General features: G+C 41.4%; 1 protein-coding gene across 5 annotated transcripts in view; it reads right to left on the bottom strand.

The window, feature by feature from the left end:
- The window catches only part of NVL (nuclear VCP-like), a 113,525-nt gene that overhangs the window by 78,480 nt on the left and 16,490 nt on the right, over positions 1 to 18,555 (bottom strand). For 3 of the 5 annotated variants that reach the window (XM_012000978.1, XM_012000977.1, XM_012000980.1), the window contains 4 exons: positions 10,951 to 11,003; positions 10,765 to 10,864; positions 5,991 to 6,048; positions 2,614 to 2,886 (listed from right to left, as the gene is read on the bottom strand). In XM_012000978.1, the coding sequence (XP_011856368.1) occupies positions 2,614 to 2,886; positions 5,991 to 6,048; positions 10,765 to 10,864; positions 10,951 to 11,003 (484 nt within the window). The remainder of the gene's footprint in view (positions 1 to 2,613; positions 2,887 to 5,990; positions 6,049 to 10,764; positions 10,865 to 10,950; positions 11,004 to 18,555) is intronic. The other 2 variants (XM_012000979.1, XM_012000981.1) reach the window with 2 other exon arrangements.

Here is an 18,555-nt window from a genome sequence, read left to right as displayed (position 1 = left end):
GTCCTTCTCCTCATGCCCTTAAAGCTCAATTTAAATCTTAACATTTGGTGCTGGCCTTGGCAGCACATACACTAAAATTGGAATGATACAAAGAAGATTAGCATGGTCCCTGTGAAAGGATGACATGGAAATTTGTGAAGCATTCCATATGGGGGAAAAAAAAGAAAAAAGAAATCTTAACATTTGAATGCCGCTTCTTTTCCAGATTTTTTCAGTTAGAGGTTTTTGTTTTGTTTGTTTTGTTTTTTGAGACAGAGTTTCGCTCTTGTAACCCAGGCTGGAGTGCAACAGCGTGATCTCAGCTCACTGCAACCTCTGCCTCCTAGATTCCTGCCTCAGCCTCCCAAAAGTAGCTGGGACTACAAATGCCCACCACCATGCCCAGTTAATTTTTATATTATTAGTAGAGATGGGGTTTCGCCATGTTGGCCAGGCTGGTATCGAACTCCTGACCTCAGGTGATCTGCCCATCTCAGCCTCCCAAAGTGCTGGGATTATAGGCGTGAGACACACTGCAAGGCCCTCTTTCAGTTACATTTAACCTTGTCTTCACATTCCCAGGACACTGCATTTGCAAGTATTATCAGTTAGCATAATCTGCCTTGTATGAGTGATTTGCTTATCTCTGTCTCTCTCTCTGAATTGTGAGCTCCTTGATTAAGGACACTGATATTTGCCTTTTATTTCTCACTGAGTCTTCTACATAGTTGTCTTCATCTGACAGCTGATGATTCACTAAATTAAATATGACTATAGAGCTGCTTTGACAGTCATAACAAATTCAGCCAAGCACACTGGGACACACCTGTAGCCCCAGCTACTTCAGAGGCAGAAGGACCACTTGAGTTCAGGGTTTCGAGGCTATAATGTTCTGTGATCATGCCTGCGAAAAGTGACTGCACTCCAGCCTGGGCAATGCAGCAATACTCCAACTCTTAAAAAAATTATTATTTTTTTTTGAGACGGGGTCTTGTTCTGTCGCCCAGGCTGGAGTGCAGTGGCACGAACTCAGCTCACTGCAAGCTCCGCCTCTCGGGTTTACGCCATTCTCCTGCCTCAGCCTCCTAATACTTTTTGTATTTTTAGTAGAGATGGGGTTTCACCATGTTAGCCAGGATAGTCTCAATCTCCAGACCTTGTGATCTGCCCACCTCGGCTTTCCAAAGTGCTGGGATTACAGGTGTGAGCCACCACGCCCAGCCAAAAAAATTTTTTTTAAAGTATAATTCAGGCTGAGGTGGGTGGATCACTTGAGCTCAGAAGTTCAAGACCAGCCTGAGCAACATGGCCAAACCCCATCTCTACAAAAAATACAAAACTTAGCCAGGTGTGGTGGTGGGCACCTATAGTCCCAGCTACTTGGAAGGCTGAGGTGGGAGGATGGCTTATGCCCAGGAGGTGGAGGTTACAGTGATTTGTGATCATGCCACTGTACCATGTCAGCCTGGGTGACAAGGCAGACCACGTCTCAAACCAAAAAAAGTAATTCAGCATTAAGACTCGAGTTCTTGCCCACCACAACAATGTTCTCTATAGATGGATGACACAGATAATTAAAGCAAAGAGATTTGGACAGGCCTATTAATAAATCAAAAGGGGAAAGGTTCTGCCAAATCAAAGGGCTTGGTTCTTAGAAACCAGTTGAAGCATCATTGTCCATGAGGAATATGTGAGCCACATATGAAATTCATTTAATAATCTATTTTACTTAACCCAGTATATCCAAAATATTATCATCTCAACAGTCAATATAAAAAATTATTAATGAGATGTTTTACATTCTATATTTTTTAGTAAGTCTTCAAAGTCTAATGTACACTTTAAGTTAATAGCACATCTCAATTTGGACACTAAATTTTCACGGGAAACACTTGATTTGTACTTGAGTTTGTAAAATTTACAGCTGAGGAAATAGATTCACATACCTAACAGGGTGGTAGGAGACGAAACTGAAGAGAAAGCCAGGCAGCCAAATCATGAAAGACTTTAGTGGCTGTCACAGGCCTTTGGATTTGAGACTGAATGAAGCCACTGGAGGGTTTTAAATAAAGAATGATAATATGTGATGGCTCATGCCTATAATCCCAGAACTTTGGGAGTCTGAGGCAGGTGGATCACTTGACCCCAAGAGTTCAAGACCAGCCTGGGCAACACAGCAAAACTCCATCTCTAGAAAGATATAAAAGTGAGCTAGGTGTGGTGGCGCACGCCGGTAGTCCTAGTTACATAGGAGGCTGAGGTCGTGGACGGCTTGAGCCCAGAAGGCAGAGGTTACAGTAAGCCAAGATCACATCACTGCACTCCAGTCTTGGTGACAGAGCCAGATCCAGTCTCAAAAAAAATAAAGCTATCTCAGTGTGAAGAATAAACTAGGGGAACAAGAAAGGACACAGACTCCAGTTGGAAGGCTGTTTCAATAATTAAGTCAAGAACAAGAAAAGGCTTAGACTAGGATAGAAAGAATGGCAAGTAGTGTGATGTGATCAAATTCTCCATATATTTCAAAGTTCTTATGTTTTCCACAAAGCACAAGTATCTGCTCGATACTGTATTCAATTAAAAGGTCAAAATGTACTTCGATGACATGGGGCTAAAATTTCATTACAAAAATACCTGTATCTCAGTTATTGACTTCTTAGGATCACTTTTCTCATCTGATAGGTCCAAGAAAAAACTGTCCTTCTTTCCACTTGGGGTTTTGTCAATAAACCATCCTCCCTCAGAATCTTTGGCAGGGGTCTTCAAGGGAACGGAGCCTGTTTTGGAACTTATCTGTGGTGTTGAAGAGGTGGTTTCTCTTTGCTCCATCTCAGGAGTATTTGAAACAGAATCAGGATTTCCTTTTCGATACAAAGACAACAGGGAACTGTTCATGTGATTTGCTGACTGGCAGAAACATAAAACAAAAGTTTAGCATAAATTACTCAACAGGTACTCATAAAAGTTGTACTGCCTATAGTAATGTTTTCTTTATTTTTTTAACAACTTCTCTCAGAACATTTATAATCAGAATATATAGGTGTTAGGCTGGGCACAGTGGCTCATGCCTGTAATCCCAGCACTTTGGGAGGCCGAGGTGGGCAGATCACTTGAGGTCAGGAGTTCAAGATCAGCCTAGCCAACATGGTGAAACACCGTCTCTACTAGAAATACAAAAATTAGCTGGGCGCAGTGGCAGGCACCTGTAATCCCAGCTACTTGGGAGGCTAAGGCAGGAGAATCACTTGAACCTGGCAGGCAGAAGTTGCGGTGAGCCGAGATTGCGCCACTGCACTCCAGCCTGGGTGAGAGTGAGACTCCACCTCAATAAGATGACTTGCAAACAAGCATTTACTATTCAAAAAGACTTCATTCCAATGGAAAACCAATTCATAATTGGTGGTTAAATAAAATAAGTAAGCATGGTTGCTTCTAAAAAAAATACACTAGAGAAGTATGAAAATGAGCTGGTTGCCATTGAGAGTCACTATTATTACATTAAATCAAAATTGGGGCTGGGCGTGGTGGCTCATGCCCTGTAATCCCAACACTTTGGGAGGCCAAACTGGGAAAACTGCTTGAGGCCTGGAGTTCGAGACTATCCTGGGCAACATAGCGAGACCCTGTCTCTACAAAAAATTTAAAATTTACCCAGACATGGTGGCACATGTCTGTTATCCTAGCTACTTGGGAGGCTGAGGTAGGAGGACAACTTGAGTCCAAGAGTTTGAGGTTGCAGTGAGCTAGGACCATGCCACTGTACTCCAGCCTGGGTGACAGAGCGAGACCCTGTCCCCACAAAAATTGGATCAAATATTTTGATAATAAATTCAAAACTCATATACCAAGGGAAAAAATAAAAAGCAAATTATAAATAATTTGACAAACAGTTGGCCCTCTATATCCAAGGGTTCTGCATCCAGGGATTCAATGAACCTCAATCGAAAATATTTGGGAAATAAAAAGCAATAAAAAAATACACCAGTAAAAATAATACAAATATTAAGAAATACAGTGTAGGCTGGGCATGGTGGCTCACGTTTGTAATCCCAGCACTTTGGGAGGCCAAGGTGGGTGGATCACTCAAGGCCAGGAGTTCAAGACCAGCCTGGTCAACATGGTGAAACCCCATCTCTACTAAAAACACCAAAAATTAGCTAGGTGTAGTGGTGCATGCCTGTAATCCCAGCTACTCAGGAGGCTGAGGCATGAGAATCACTTGAACTTGGGAGGCAGAGAGTGCAGTGAGCCAAGATGACGCCACTCCACTCCAGTTTGGGCGACAAAGTGAGACCCTGCCTGTAATCCCAGCTACTCAGGAGGCTGAGTCAGGAGAATTGCTTGAGCCTGGGAGGCAGAGGTTGCAGTGAGCTGAGATTGCACCACTGCACTCCAGCTTGGGCAACAGAGTGAGACTCCCTTTCAAAAAAAAAAAAAAAGAAAGAAATAGTGGAAAAACTATTTACATCTTATTTACATTGCATTAGGCATTATAAGTAATCCAGAGATAATTTAAAGTAAACAAGAGGATGTATATAAGGTTATATGCAAACATGATGCCATTTTACATAAGGGACCTGAACATTTGCAGGTATTCATGTGGGGCCCTAGGGCCAATCCCCCATGGAGGGTGAGGGCTGACTATATTATCTCCATATTCTCCTTTAATCAAGCCTCTTCATTAGTAATGCCATCTCCTTGACAAAAAGTATATCCCTTTTTCCATTTTTACTATTAATTACTCTATTCTTGTCTGCCCTTATTTCTAGCTATCCTCTTCCCTTCTTTTTCCTTGTATAACTGACTTATAACACAAATACTGGAAGGATGGTTAATCCATCACCAATATTGAACACAGAAAGTGTTCAATTATTTATTGATGAAGATGTCTAAAGTCTCTTATTCTATTCCCTGTCCTTCCTCTCTCCTTCCCTTTAGCCCTAATCCTTTTCTTTCTCTCCCTCTTTCTTCCCTTCTCTTCTCTCTCTCTCTCTTTTGCCATAAGGTCTGTCACCCAGGCTGAAGTAGAATGGCACAATCATAGCTCACTGTAGCCTCAAACTCCTGGGCTCAAGTGATCCTCCAGCATCAGCCTCCTGAGTAGCTGGGACTATGGGTGTATGCCACCAGACCCAGCTAATTTTTGTTTGTATTTTGTAGAGACAGAGTCTTGCTGTGTTGCCCAAGCTGGTCTTGAACCCCTGGTTTCAAGTGATTTTCCTGCCTCAGCCTTCCAAAGTGCTGGGATTACAGATGTGAGCCACAGCACCTGGCCTTTTATTCTATTTCTTACTAATTTTTTTTTTTTTTGAGACAGGATCTGGTTTTGTTGCTCAGGCTGGAGTGCAGTGGTGCAATCCCAGCTCACTGCAACCTCTGCCTCCTGGGCTTAAGTGATCCTCCCACCTCAGCTTCCTGAGGAGCTGGGACTGAAGGCATTACACCTGGCTAATTTCGGGAGTTTTTTTTGGGAGAGATGGGGTTCTGCGATGGCTGGTCTCGAACTCCTCAGCTCAAGTGATCCACCCTCCTTGGCCTTTCAAAGTGCTAGGATTACAGGTGTGAGCCACGACAGCTAACCTTTTAAAAGACAGGGCTTCACTCTGTCACCCAGGCTGGAGTAAAGTGGCACAATCACAGCTCACTGCAGCTCACTGCAGCCTCAACCTCCTGGGCTCAAGTGATTCTCCCATTTCAGCCCCTCCAGGTAGCTGGGATCACAGGTGCATGCCACCATGCCCGGCAAATTTTTGTATTTTTTATGGAGACAAGGTTTCACCGTGTTGGCCAGGCTTATTTTTTGGTACTTTTTATAGAGACAGGGTTTTGCCATGTAGGCCAGGATGGTATCAAACTCCTGGGTTCAAGTGATCTGCATGCCTCAGCCTCCCAAAGTGCTGCGATTAGAGGTGTGAGTCACCATGCCCAGCTCTTACTGAGTTTTTCAAAGGAGGTATCATAACGACTAAAAAAGAAAAAATCAAAGTGGACCCACTAAATGTTTGGCTTACCTGTGGATCTGGGTAGTCTTCCATACTTGAATCATCATCAGAATAGCTTTCAGTATACCTCAGTAAAAAGAGGGAAAAATGTTTTAAAGACTTTCTCTCCCATATCCTAAAAAAATGATTACCCAAAACAAGTAAATATATTCAGGCAAACAATTATGGTGGTTAAGAGTCCAAACTCTGGAATCAGAAAAACTAGGATTCAAAATCCAACTTAACCAGTTATTACTTAACCTCTCTAAGCATCAGCTTCCTTATCTATAAAACGGAGATTTAATAAGTAATGTCTATCTCCCAGAGTTATCAAAGGATTAAATAAATGCTTGCAAAGTTCTTATGCATTTACAACATATAATAAATGCAAAATAAATTATAGTTATATTTATCCTAGCAATAAATAAAAGATACAAATTCCATCAGGCCCAAGGGTCTCATTTGGGGATATCAGATTCAGGTAGAGGAAATACTTCAGCAACCTATAATTAAGCACTCTGAGTAACAAATTCACAAAGTCAACATAACCAAACCATGTAACCAAATACAACTTCTCCAAGACTGTTCATCAGGGATGAAGGAGCAAATAAATTTCCTGTATCAAAAAAGAAGTATAAATCCTAATAAACTACAAGCTGAGAATGTAGTCTTAATTAATTATAACTGAAAGTTGTTATCTAATAGCTTCAAGTAACTTTAGGACTCTACTAGTATTTAAAACTTCTTCGGAAATTATTTAAATAGGCCCGGCGCAGTGGCTCACGCCTGTAATCCCAGCACTTTGGGAGGCCGAGGCGGGTGGATTACCTGAGGTCAGGAGTTCACAGAGAGCAGTCTGGTCAACATGGTGAAACCCTGTCTCTACTAAAAATACAAAACTCAGCCAGGTGTGGTGGCACATCCCAGCTACTTGGGAGGCTGAGGCAGGAGAATTGCTTGAGCCCAGGGTATGGAGGTTGCAGTGAGCCAAGATCGTGCCACTGTGCTCCAGCCTGCCTGACAGTATGATACTCTGTCTCAAAAAAAAAAAAAAAAAAAATTATTTAAATAAGAAAAGGACTTTTTTTTTTTTTTTTTTTTTTGTAGAAAGCTTCATATGAATGCAATGAAATGCTGTTATAATTAAGACATTAAGATACAAATTATAGCCTGGGCAACCAAGGGAGACTGTGTCTCTACAAAAAAATTAAAAAATTAGCTGGGCATGCTGGTGCACACCTGTAGTCCCAGCTACTTACGAGGCTGAGGTGGGAGGATCATTTGGGCCTGGGACATCAAGACTGCGGTGAGCCATGATTGTGCCAGTGCACTGAAGCCTGGGTGACAGAGCAAGACCCTGTCTCAAAAAAAAAAAAAAAAAAAAAAACCCCAGCAAATTCTATGTTCATTAAAATTAATCAGTATTACTTGGGAGCAATTCTAATCAATGTAAATAAGGTATATCATTCAACTATTTGGGGAAAAAAAAAAGTTTTGCCTTACAACTTATGCCCTAAAAAAAGAAAAAAAATTCCAAGTGGATTAAAGAGTTAAACATCATAAAGAAAGAAGAAAAAAGTGTAAGTAATTATTTTACACACTCTTGTGAGAGAGGTCTTTCTAAGCATATCAGCATAAACCAAAACGAAAAAGACTGAGAGATTTGACTATGTAAAAATGCAAAACTTCTCTAATCAAAAGACGGTGCAAACAAAAATTAAAAGGGAAGTGGCAACATGGGGAAAACAGTTGTAATACATATAAAAAGAAGTATATTTTATGCAAAACACTCCAACAACTAATAAGGAAAATTCAAATACCTCTCAAATGAAATAGAAAAAAAACCCATAAAGCAAGCCATTCACAAAACAAATATGAAATAACAAAAAACCTAACCTCAGTAATTATAAAATTACAAAGAAAAATATGATCAAGGCCAGGAGCAGTGGCTCAAGCCTGTGATCCCAGAACTTTGGGAGGCCGAGGTGGGCGGACTGCCTGAGGTCAGGAGTTCGAGACCAGCCTGGCCAACATGATGAAACCCTCTCTCCACTAAAAATACAAAAATTGGCCAGGAGTGGTGGTGGACGCCTGTAGTCCCAACTACTCAGGAGGCTGAGGCAGGAGAATGGCTTAAACCCGAAAGGCAGTGGTTGCAGTCAGCCAAGATCACGCTATTGCACTCCAGCCTGGGCAACAAGAGCGAGACTCCATCTCAAGAAAACAACATCAAACAAATACTCTTTTTCTTTTTTTTTTTTTTCTTCAGAGACTAGATCTCATTCTGTCACCCAGGCTGGAGTGCAGTGGCATAATTATAGCTCATTGTAACCTTCAACTCCGGGTCTCAAGCAATCCTCCTACCTCAGCTACCAAAGAAGCTGGGATAGAATCATGCACCGCCATGCCTGGCTAATTTTTAAATTTTCTGTAGACAGGGTCTCGCTATGTTGCTCAGGCTGCCAACAATACATTAAAAAGATAACATATCAGGACCAAGTAGTGTTTATCCCCGGAATGCAAGATTGGCTTAATACTGGGAACCAATGTAATTCACCAAATTAATAGACTAAAGGGGAAAGGCCATAATGATGTTTCAACAGATGCAGAAAAGCATTTGACAAATGCAGTATCTATTCATGACAAAAATTCTCAGCAATCTAGGAATATTAGGAAACTTCCTCAATCTGACAAAGGACATCTACAAAAAAACCTAAAGCTAATGTCATATTTACAGTGAAATACTACTGAAAATTAAACACTGACCATACCAAATATTAGCAATTTGTAGAAAGAGTAGAATTCTCATAAACTGCTAATGTAAAAGTAAAATGGTACAAATACATTGGAAAATAGTTTGGCAATTTCTTAAATATGCATCTATCACATGACCCAGCTATTCCAATCTTACATATTTAATAAAGGAAATGAAAATACTGTCCACATAAAGACCCGGACATAAATGTTCATCACAGCTTAATTTGTAATAGCCAGAAACTGGAAACAAACCAACTGACCAACAAGAGATAAACAGATAGGTCAGGCAAGGTGGTTCACACCTGTAATCCCAGCACTCTGGGAGTCTGAGGCAAGAGAATTGCTTGAGCCCAGTGGTATGAGAGCAGCCTGGAAACATAGTGAGACCCCTGTTTCTACAAAAAATTAGAAAATTAACTGGGCATGGTAGCATGCACCTGTATGGGAGAATCGCTTGAGCCCAGGAGGTAGAGGCTGCAGTGAGTTGTGATATGCCACTCCACTACATTCCAGCCTGGGCAACAAAGTGAGACCCTGTCTCAAAAAAAACAAAAACAAAAAAAACAGATAAACAGATAAAATAATTGTGGCGTGTCCACACATACTCATCAATAAAAAGCAATGAACTATTGATACACACAACATTGATAAACCTCAAAATCATTATGCTAAGTGAAAGAATGAAAGAATCCAGACTTTAAAAGTATGATTCCAAATAAAATTCTACAAAATGCAACGTAACACACAGTGACAGAAAGCAAATCAATGCTTGCCTAAAGCTGGGTGCTATGGCTCACATCTATAATCCCGACACTTTGGGAGGCTGAAGCAGGCAGACTGCTTGAGCCCAGAAGTTCAAGACCAACCTGGGCAATATGGCAAAACCCCGTTTCTACAAAAAATTAGCTAGGTGTGGTAGCATGTGCCTACAGCTACTTCGGAGGCTGAAGTAGAAGAATCAAGTAACCTGGGAAGTCAAGGCTGCAATGAGCTGTGATCGAACTCCAGCCTGGGTGACAGAGTAAAACACTATCTCAAAAAAAAAAAAAAGAAAAAAGTTTGCCTAGAAACAGGGGTGGAGGGAGAAATGAATTGCAAAGGGGAACAAGAAGACTTTTGATATTTATGGAAAGGTTCAGTATCTTGCTTATGGTGATAGTTCAATGAGTATATACCTACGTCAAAACTTAACAAATTGTACACTTTAAAAACGTAGAGCTTGGCCGGGTGGGCGCAATGGCTCATGCCTGTAATCCCAGCACTTTGGGAGGCCAAGGTGGGTTGATCACTAGATGTTAGGAGTTTGAGACCAGCCTGGCCAACATGGTGAAACCCCGTCTCTACCAAAAATATAAAAAAGTAGCCGGGTGTGGTGGCACATGACTGTAACCCTAGCTACTTGGGCGGTTAAGGCAGGAGAATCACTTGAATCCAGGAGGCGGAGGTTGCAGTGAGCCGAGATCGTGCCACTGCACTCCAGCCTGGGTGACAGAGTGAGACTTAATCTCAAAAAAAAAAAAAAAAAAAGTAGAGCTTACTGATGTCAATTATACCTCAATAAAGATATTTTTAAAACTCTCAATACTATTTCTTAAACAAAATTAATTGGCACCTTTTTATATATCTGATGTTGTGTTAGGGCAGAAGAAGAAGGTAATGAGACAGTACTGTTGGTAATGCAAACAAGTAAGCAAATAATTTCAATGCCATATGATATCATAAGGATTATAACAAATATCTGTAACTAGAAGCTAAGGAAACATTTAAAAAGGGGTCTTAGGCCTAATAAAGGCAGTAACATTTCAATTGATTCTTGAGGGCTGAGTGGGAGTTTGTGAAAGGGAAATGATGCTCTAACTCAACAGAACCACAGCCACAGAGAATTTGATCTCTTTGGGGAATAAAGAACATTCAATATGGCTGAAGAGGTTAGGTAAATACTACGCAGGGCTTTGTTGGTAAGGAAGAGCCATTGAAAGTTTTACAAGCAGGAATGTAACGTGAAAAGGTTCATGGTTTAAAAAAACGCTGCATTTTGTATACTTACTCATTGTCCTCTTCACCTTGTCTTGCTCTTTTTGCTAAATGTTCATCTTCTAATTCTGTTAAATTCTTAAGTTCCTTCTCACTACTAATTATGCTAAATACTGAAACAAAAAGAAAAATGCTATGAGCTCAAACAATTGTTTATATAACTTTATCGATAATTTAGCTCTAACAATAAAAGACTCACCTTTTTCTACCTGAATCCTAAAAGCATTTCTTTTTCTTCGACCATAGTCTATACTGAAAAAAGAAAACATGAAGTTTAGCATAGTAGTTTCCACCAGTATTTTTCCATTAAGTTCAATCTACATGGATCAAATAAATTTGCATGAATATTTCATTATGTTACAGTATAGACACTTGCCATAAACCTATTTTCAAACTTCTAAGTTTATATATTTACTATTGTGACCCTCCTCCATTTTTTCCCTTTTTTAAACTAACTTTCTTTGCTTCAAATATTTTGAAAATTTCAAACTTACTAAAAATATTAAAGAAATAATGTAATCAACACTCATATATTCTTTACCTATAGTATTCTCAAGCTGCCACATTTACTTTACTTCTGTCTGTATACAGAGATTTCTTTTGGAGGGGTAGGGCAGAACCATTTGAAAATAAGTTCTAGGCCAGGCACAGTGGCTCATGCCTGTAATCCCAGCACTTTGGGAGGCCGAGGTGGGAGAATCACTTGAGCCCAGGAGTTTGAGACCATCCCTGCCAACATAGGGAAACCCTGTCCCTACAAAATATAAAAAAATTAGCCAGGTATGGTAGTACATGGCTGTAGTCCCAGCTACTTGGGAGGCTGAGGTGGGAGGACAGCTTGAGTCTGGGAGGTGAAGGCTGCCGTGAGCCGTGATTGCACCAATGCACTTGGCTTGGCCAACAGAGCAAGATCTCATCTCAAAAAAAATAATAAATTAAAAAACTAATAAGAAGAAACTAAGTTACAGACCCTTCATCTCAAAAATTCTCAGCATGTATCTCTGTAAAAAAGAATATCTGCAGCCAGCCACCGTGGTTCACGCCTGTAATTCCAAAACTTCAGGAGGCTGAGGTGGGTGGATCACAAGGTCAGGAGATCGAGACCACCCTGGCTAACATGGTGAAACCCTGTCTCTTCTAAAAATACAAAAAAAAAAAAAAAAAATCAGCCAGGTGTGGTGGCAGGCGCCTGTAGTCCCAGCTACTCGGGAGCCTGAAGCAAGACAATGCGTGAACCCGAGAGGCAGAGCTTGCAGTGAGCCAAGATCACGCCACTGCAATCCAGTCTGGGTGACAGAGTGAGACCCTGTCTCAAAACAAAAAAAAAATCAGCTGGGTGTGGTGGCGCACACCTGTGGTCCCAGCTACTCGGGAGACTGAGGCAGGAGAATCCTGTGAACCCGGGAGGCGGAGGTTGCAGTGAGCCGAGATTGCACCACTGCACTCCAGTCTGGGCAACAGAGCGAGACTCCATCTCAAAAAAAAAAAAAAAAAAGATATCTGCACACCCACAATACAGTTAGCATAAATAAGAAATTTAATATTGGTAAATTATCTAATATACAGTCCATATTAAAATTTCTCAAATTATTCTCAAAAAATGGTCTTTATAGTTGTTTTTCTTTGACCCAGTGTCTAGTTAAGGTTCATGCATTTACTTGGTCGTTGTGTCTCTTTGAACTCTTTTAACTTGTAACCTTTGTGCATATAACACTGACATTTTTGAAGGATCCAGGCCAGCTAATTTATAAAATGTCCCACAATCTGAATTTATGTCTCATTATTAAATTCAAGTTAAATATTTTTAGCAAGACCATCTGCTAAAAATATGGGTGAAAGTATGATGAGTACAGGATATTTATATAATCTGAAAATATCTTCTTATAAATTATTTATTAATTTCAAATTAATTTACAGTGGATTGATCAAAACTAACATTACCGAATAACACCCCACACAGATATTCTGTGCCTTTTGAAGTCAAATTGCTTCTTTGGTTTTCCTTCCAAAAACATATAACCTGATTTCAACCATGTGGAAACAGCAGAAAAATTCAAATTGAGGGATATTCTAATACAGTGACTACCAGAAATCTTCAAAAATGTAGAGATCATGAAAAACAAAAAAAGGTTGAGGAACTGTTGCAGATTAAAGGAAACTAAAAGGCAAAACAAGCATAATTTAGGGGTTGGATTTCAGTTCTGGAAAAAAAATTCCCATAAAATAACAGCTACAAAGAACATTACTGAGATAGGCAAACTCTGAATATGAATGGTGGATTCGATAACATTATTGAATCAAGATTACATTTTCTGGTTTTAATAAATAAACTGTGGTTATATAATAAAAGCCTTTGTCCTTAGGGAATATATAGTATGCATGGATAAAGGGACATTCTAGGTAGAGTATATGGGTGTTCTTTGTTCTATTCTTTCCATTTTCCTCTTTATAAAAATTCTTGCCGGCGCAGTGGCTCACACCTGTAATCCCAGTACTTTGGGAGGCCAAGGTGGGTGGATCATTTGTGATCAGGAGTTCAAAACCAGCCTGGCCAACATGGTAAAACCCCAATGTCTACTAAAAATACAAAAACTAGCCAGGCATGGTGGTGGGTGCCTGTAATCCCAGCTACTTGGGAGCTGAGGCAGGAGTATCGCTTGAGCCCAGGAGGTGAAGGTTGCAGTGAGCCGAGATCACACCACCACACTCCAGCCTGGGTGACAGAGTGAAACTCCATCTCAAAAAAAAAAAAAAAATTCTTTGTTTTTGAGACAGGGTCTCATTCTCTCAGTCAGGCTGGAGTGTAGTTGTGCAACCAGAGCGTGCCACAACCTCAACCTCCTGGTGTCAAGCAATCCTCCCACCCCAGCCTCCTGAGTAGGTACGACAACAGACACGTGCCAGCACACCTAGTTAATTTTTCGATTATTTTTGTAGAGACGGGGGTCTCACTATGTTGTCTAAGCTGGTCTGGGTCAGCTTTTCTTAAATGTGAAATTACATCAAAACACAAAGTTTTAGATGAGGCAAATATTGTACTAAATCATGACCATTTAAAGAGGCAACTTGGGGCCTGGCACGGTGGCTCATGCCTGGAATCCTAGCACTTTGGGAGGCTGAGGCGGGAGGATCACTTGAGCTCAAGAGTTCAAGGCCAGCCTGGGCAATATGGCAAAACCCTGTCTCTACAAAAAATACAAAAAATTAGCGGGGCATGGTGGCATGTGCTTCGTGCCAGCTATCTGGGGGCTGAGGCGGGAGGATCACTTGAGCCCAGGGGGCTGAAGCTGCAGTGAGCCGAGATTGCGCCACTGCACTCCAACCTGGGTGACAGTGCGAGACTGTGTCTCCAAAAATAATAATAATAATAATTAATTAAAAATTAAAATAAAGAGAGAAAGAAAGATGTAAAAATGATTCTTAGCTCATGGGCCATACAAAACAAGGTGGCAGGCAGGAACCGGTTTGAGGGCCATAGTTTGCCAACACCTAGATAAGAGAAGATGGCAGATAGATGTAGGAAGAATGTTTAAAAGCTGAAACAGGCCAGGTGCAGTGGCTCATGCCTATAATCCCAACACACTGGGAGGTCAAGGCGGGAGGATCACTTGAGGTCAGGAATTCAAGACCAGCCTGGCCAGCATGGCGAAACCCTATCTCTACTAAAAATACAAAAATTAGCTGGGTATGGTGGCATGGACCTGTAGTCCTGGCTACTCGGGAGGCTGAGGCAGGAGAGTCACTTGAACCCAGGAGGTGGAGGTTGCAGTAAGCCGAGATTGCGCCGCTGCAGTCCAGCCTGGGTGACAGAGTGAGAGTCCATCTCAAAAAAAAAACAAACAAAAAAAACAAGTCTTGTAGTCTAGACAAGAAATAATGAGGCCCTGGATTAGGCTAGTAATGGTAAGGAAAAGAGAGAACAGGCATCATGAACTATTTAAGAGACAACAGCAAGGCTTCTTGGTGACTTATTATAGACATGGCAGGGGGATTCAAGGCTAGGTAGAAGGAAGTAGATAACAGATAGATTAACCTGGGTAACTGGCTGAGTAACAGTCATACCATCAACTAAGAAAAAAGGTTACCAACAAAACACAGTTCATAGATTTCAATGGAGTGAGTGGTGGGGATAGAAACAATCTTAGCTGAGTCTTTATTTTTATTTTTTAAAAGACAGGGTCTTGCTCTGTCACCCACGCTTCAGTGCAGTGGTGTGATCGTAGCTCACTGCAGCCTTGAATTCCTGGCCTCAAGGGATCTCCTGCCTCAACTTCCCGAGTAGCTAGGACCGACTACAGCTGCATGCCACCATGCCACGCTAATTTTTAATTTTTTTTGTAGAGACAGATTCTTGCTATGTTGCCCAGGCTGGTCTCAAACTCCTGGCCTCAAGCGATCCTCCTGTGTTAGCCTCTCTAAGTGCTGAAATTATAGGTGTGAGCCACTGTGCCTTGGCCTTAGACCACTCGTTAAATAAATTCTGATAAAGAGAAGGAAAACTACTACTGGGTGGTAGCCAAAGTGAGGTACACTATTGTTTTTAAAAGCCTTCTGTCTTAGTTTCTCTTCTTTTCTTCCTTTCTAATACAGAGTTTGGTACTGGTTAGTATAGTGCTACTGTGACAAATACCTTAAAATGTAGAAATGGTTTTGAAAGTAGGTAATAGAGGCCAGAGAGCTTTGAGGTGCATGTTAGAAGAAACCTAGATGGCTCTGAAGTGACTGCTGTTAGAAATATGAACACTGCAGGGCGTGGTGGCTCACGCCTGTAATCCTAGCATGTCGGGAGGCTGAGGTGGGCAAATTGCCTGAGCTCAGGAGTTTAAGACCAGCCTTGGCAACACGGTGAAACCCTGTCTCTACTAAAATACAAAAAATTAGCCAGGTATAGCGGTGTGCACCCATAGTCCCAGCTACTTGGGAGGCTGAGGCAGGAAAATTGCTTGAACCCGGGAAGCAGAGGTTGCAGTGAGCTGAGATTGTACCACTGCACTCTGGCCTGGGTGACAGAGTGAGACTTCAATCTCAAAAAAAAAAAAAAGGACACTGAAGGCAACTCTGGTAAGAGCTCAGAAAAACAAGAGAAGAGTTGTACAGGAAGGTTCTATAGTTACATATAGAGAGAATGCTAGTAGAAATCTGAATGTTAAAGATGCTTCTGGTGAGGTCTCGGACAGAAATGAGAAGCATGTTATTGGAAATTGGAAGAAAGGCAGTCCATGTTATGAAGTGGCAGAGGACTTGTGTTTTACTGTTTTAAAAGTAGAACTTGTAAGTGATGAATCTGGATATTTCACTCAGATTTCCAAGCAAAGTGCTGAAGTGTGGCCTGATTTCTCCTTGCTGCTTATAGTGAAATTTTACAGTATAAAGAGAGATAAAGAAGGAATTGTTCAACAAAAAGGAAACCAGAACCTGAAGATTAGAAAATTCTCAGTTTATCCACATTGTAAAAAATGAAAAAGCATAATCTAAAGAGGACATCAAGAGTGTAGGGGGACAACAATTTGCTAAAGCGATTACCAGCATATGACTTATGGATTCAGTCAGCCATCTCAGCAGAAGCCAGGAATAGAGATGGGGTTAAAGCAACAGAAACACTGCCAGCTTGGACTGAAGGGACAGAGATGGGGACAAAATTAAGGAAGGCTATTGGACTTTCAGGAATCTATAGGACAGGGCTAATAAAACTATCCAGCTGTGAACACAAGTTATCCTTCAAGAAAAGGGAAGAATGACCCTTAAGGAGGCTCAAAAGAAGGCAGGGCTGCCACTGCTAACACAGGCCCAGAGGGCACAGGTGTGGCAGGTGGGGCTGTCTCCTCCTAGGTAACAGGGCAGGATCACCACCCTACTGAGCCCACAGGGCAGGGCATCAAGCCAAAGAGGATTACTCTAAAGCCTGAAAATCTAATGACATTTGCCCTGCTTGGTTTTGGACTTGCTTGGGACCCATGACCCTTTCTTTTTTCCAATTGTTCTCTTTTAGAATAGGAATGTCTAACCTACACCTATGCCTGTCCTGCCATTGTACAATCGTGCATCACTAAACAATGGAGACACATTCTGAGAAGTTTATCATTAGGCATTCTCATTGTATGAAAACAAAAATAAGTAAGAGTGTACTTACACAAACCTAGATGGGCTAGCCTATTACACACCTAGACTACATGGTATAGCCTACTCTGCCTACAAACCTATACAGCATATTATTGCACTAAATACTATAGGCAACTGTAAAACAATGGTATTGTGTATTTAAACACATCTAAACACAGAAAAGGTACAGTACAAATATGATGTAACAATCTTATGGTATCACCATCATACATGAGGTCCATCATTGACTGAAACATTATTATATAGGACATGCCTGTATTTTGGAAGCAGATAACTTGTCTGGTTTCACAGGTGAATAGATGAAGAGGAATTTTGCCCCAGGATAAATCACACCTTGAATCTCAGCCATTACCAATTAATTTATATAACATTATTTTTATTTATTTATTTTATATTTAGAGACAGGGTCTTGCTCTGTTACCCAGCTGGAGTGCACTGGTGCAATCATAGCTCACTGCAACCTTGAACTCCTGGGCCCAAGCGATCCTCTCATCTCAGCCTCTCGAATAGCAAGGAATACAGGTTCATGCCACCATGCCCAGCTAATTATTTCTATTTTTATTTTGTAAAGACGGAGTCTCACTGTGTTCCCCAGGCTGGCCTTGAACTATATGGCGTTAAGCCATTGGCCTCTCAAAATGCTGGGATTATTGGTGTGAGTCCTTGCATCTGGCCTGATTTAGATGATACTTAGATAAGAGTTTGGACTTAAGAGTGGATGCTAAAATGAGTTAAGACTTTTGGGGCTTGTGGAATGGAATGAATGTATCTGCATATGAGGACGTGAATTTTGGGAGCCACAGCACAGAGTCCAATAAGCTGAATTGTGTTTCCCTTAAATTCTTATGTCGATGTCCTAAACCCTAGTACCTCAGAATGTGACTATATTTGGGGATAGGGCCTTTAGAAATAATTAAGGTATTCTTGGCCAGGTGGGGTGGCTCACACCTATAACCCTAGCACTTTGGGAGGACGAGGCAGGAAGATCACCTGAGGTCAGGAGTTCAAGACCAGCCTGGCCAACATGGTGAAATCCCATCTCTATTAAAAATACAAAAATTAGGTGTGTGTGGTTAGTGCATGCCTGTAATCCCAGCTATTCAGGAGGCTGAGGCAGGAGAATCACTTGAACCCAGGAGGCGGAGCTTGCAGTGAGCCGAGATCCACTGCACTCCAGCCTGGACAACAGACCAAGACTCCGTCACGAAAAAAAAAAACCAAACAAACTCAGGAAGCTGGCTGGGCATGCTGGTTCAAGCCTATCATCCTAGCACTTAGAGAGGCCAACGTAAAAGGATCACTTGAGGTCAGGTGTTCAAGACCAACCTGGGCAAATACAGAAGGTCCTGTCTCCACAAAAAATAAAACTAAAAATTGTATTAAAAAAAAAAGAGGCCGGGTGCCATGGCTCACGCCTGTAATCCCAGCACCTTGGTAGGCCAAGGCGGGCAGGTCACCTGAGGTCAGGAGTTTGAGACCAGCCTGGCCAATATGGTGAAACCCTGTCTCTACTAAAAATACAAAATTACCCAGGTGTGATGGCACATGCCTATAATCCCAGCTACTTAGGAGGCTGAGGCAGGAGAATTGCTTGAACCTGGGAAGCAGAGGTTGTGGTTAGCTGAGGTTGCACCATTGCACTCCAGCAGCCTGGGCAACAAGAGCGAAAATCTGTCTCAAAAAA

This window comes from Mandrillus leucophaeus, unplaced genomic scaffold (genome assembly GCF_000951045.1).
Source record: "Mandrillus leucophaeus isolate KB7577 unplaced genomic scaffold, Mleu.le_1.0 Scaffold645, whole genome shotgun sequence".
NCBI classification, from domain to species: Eukaryota; Metazoa; Chordata; class Mammalia; order Primates; family Cercopithecidae; genus Mandrillus; species Mandrillus leucophaeus.
This window is presented reverse-complemented; position numbering and strand designations above follow the sequence as displayed.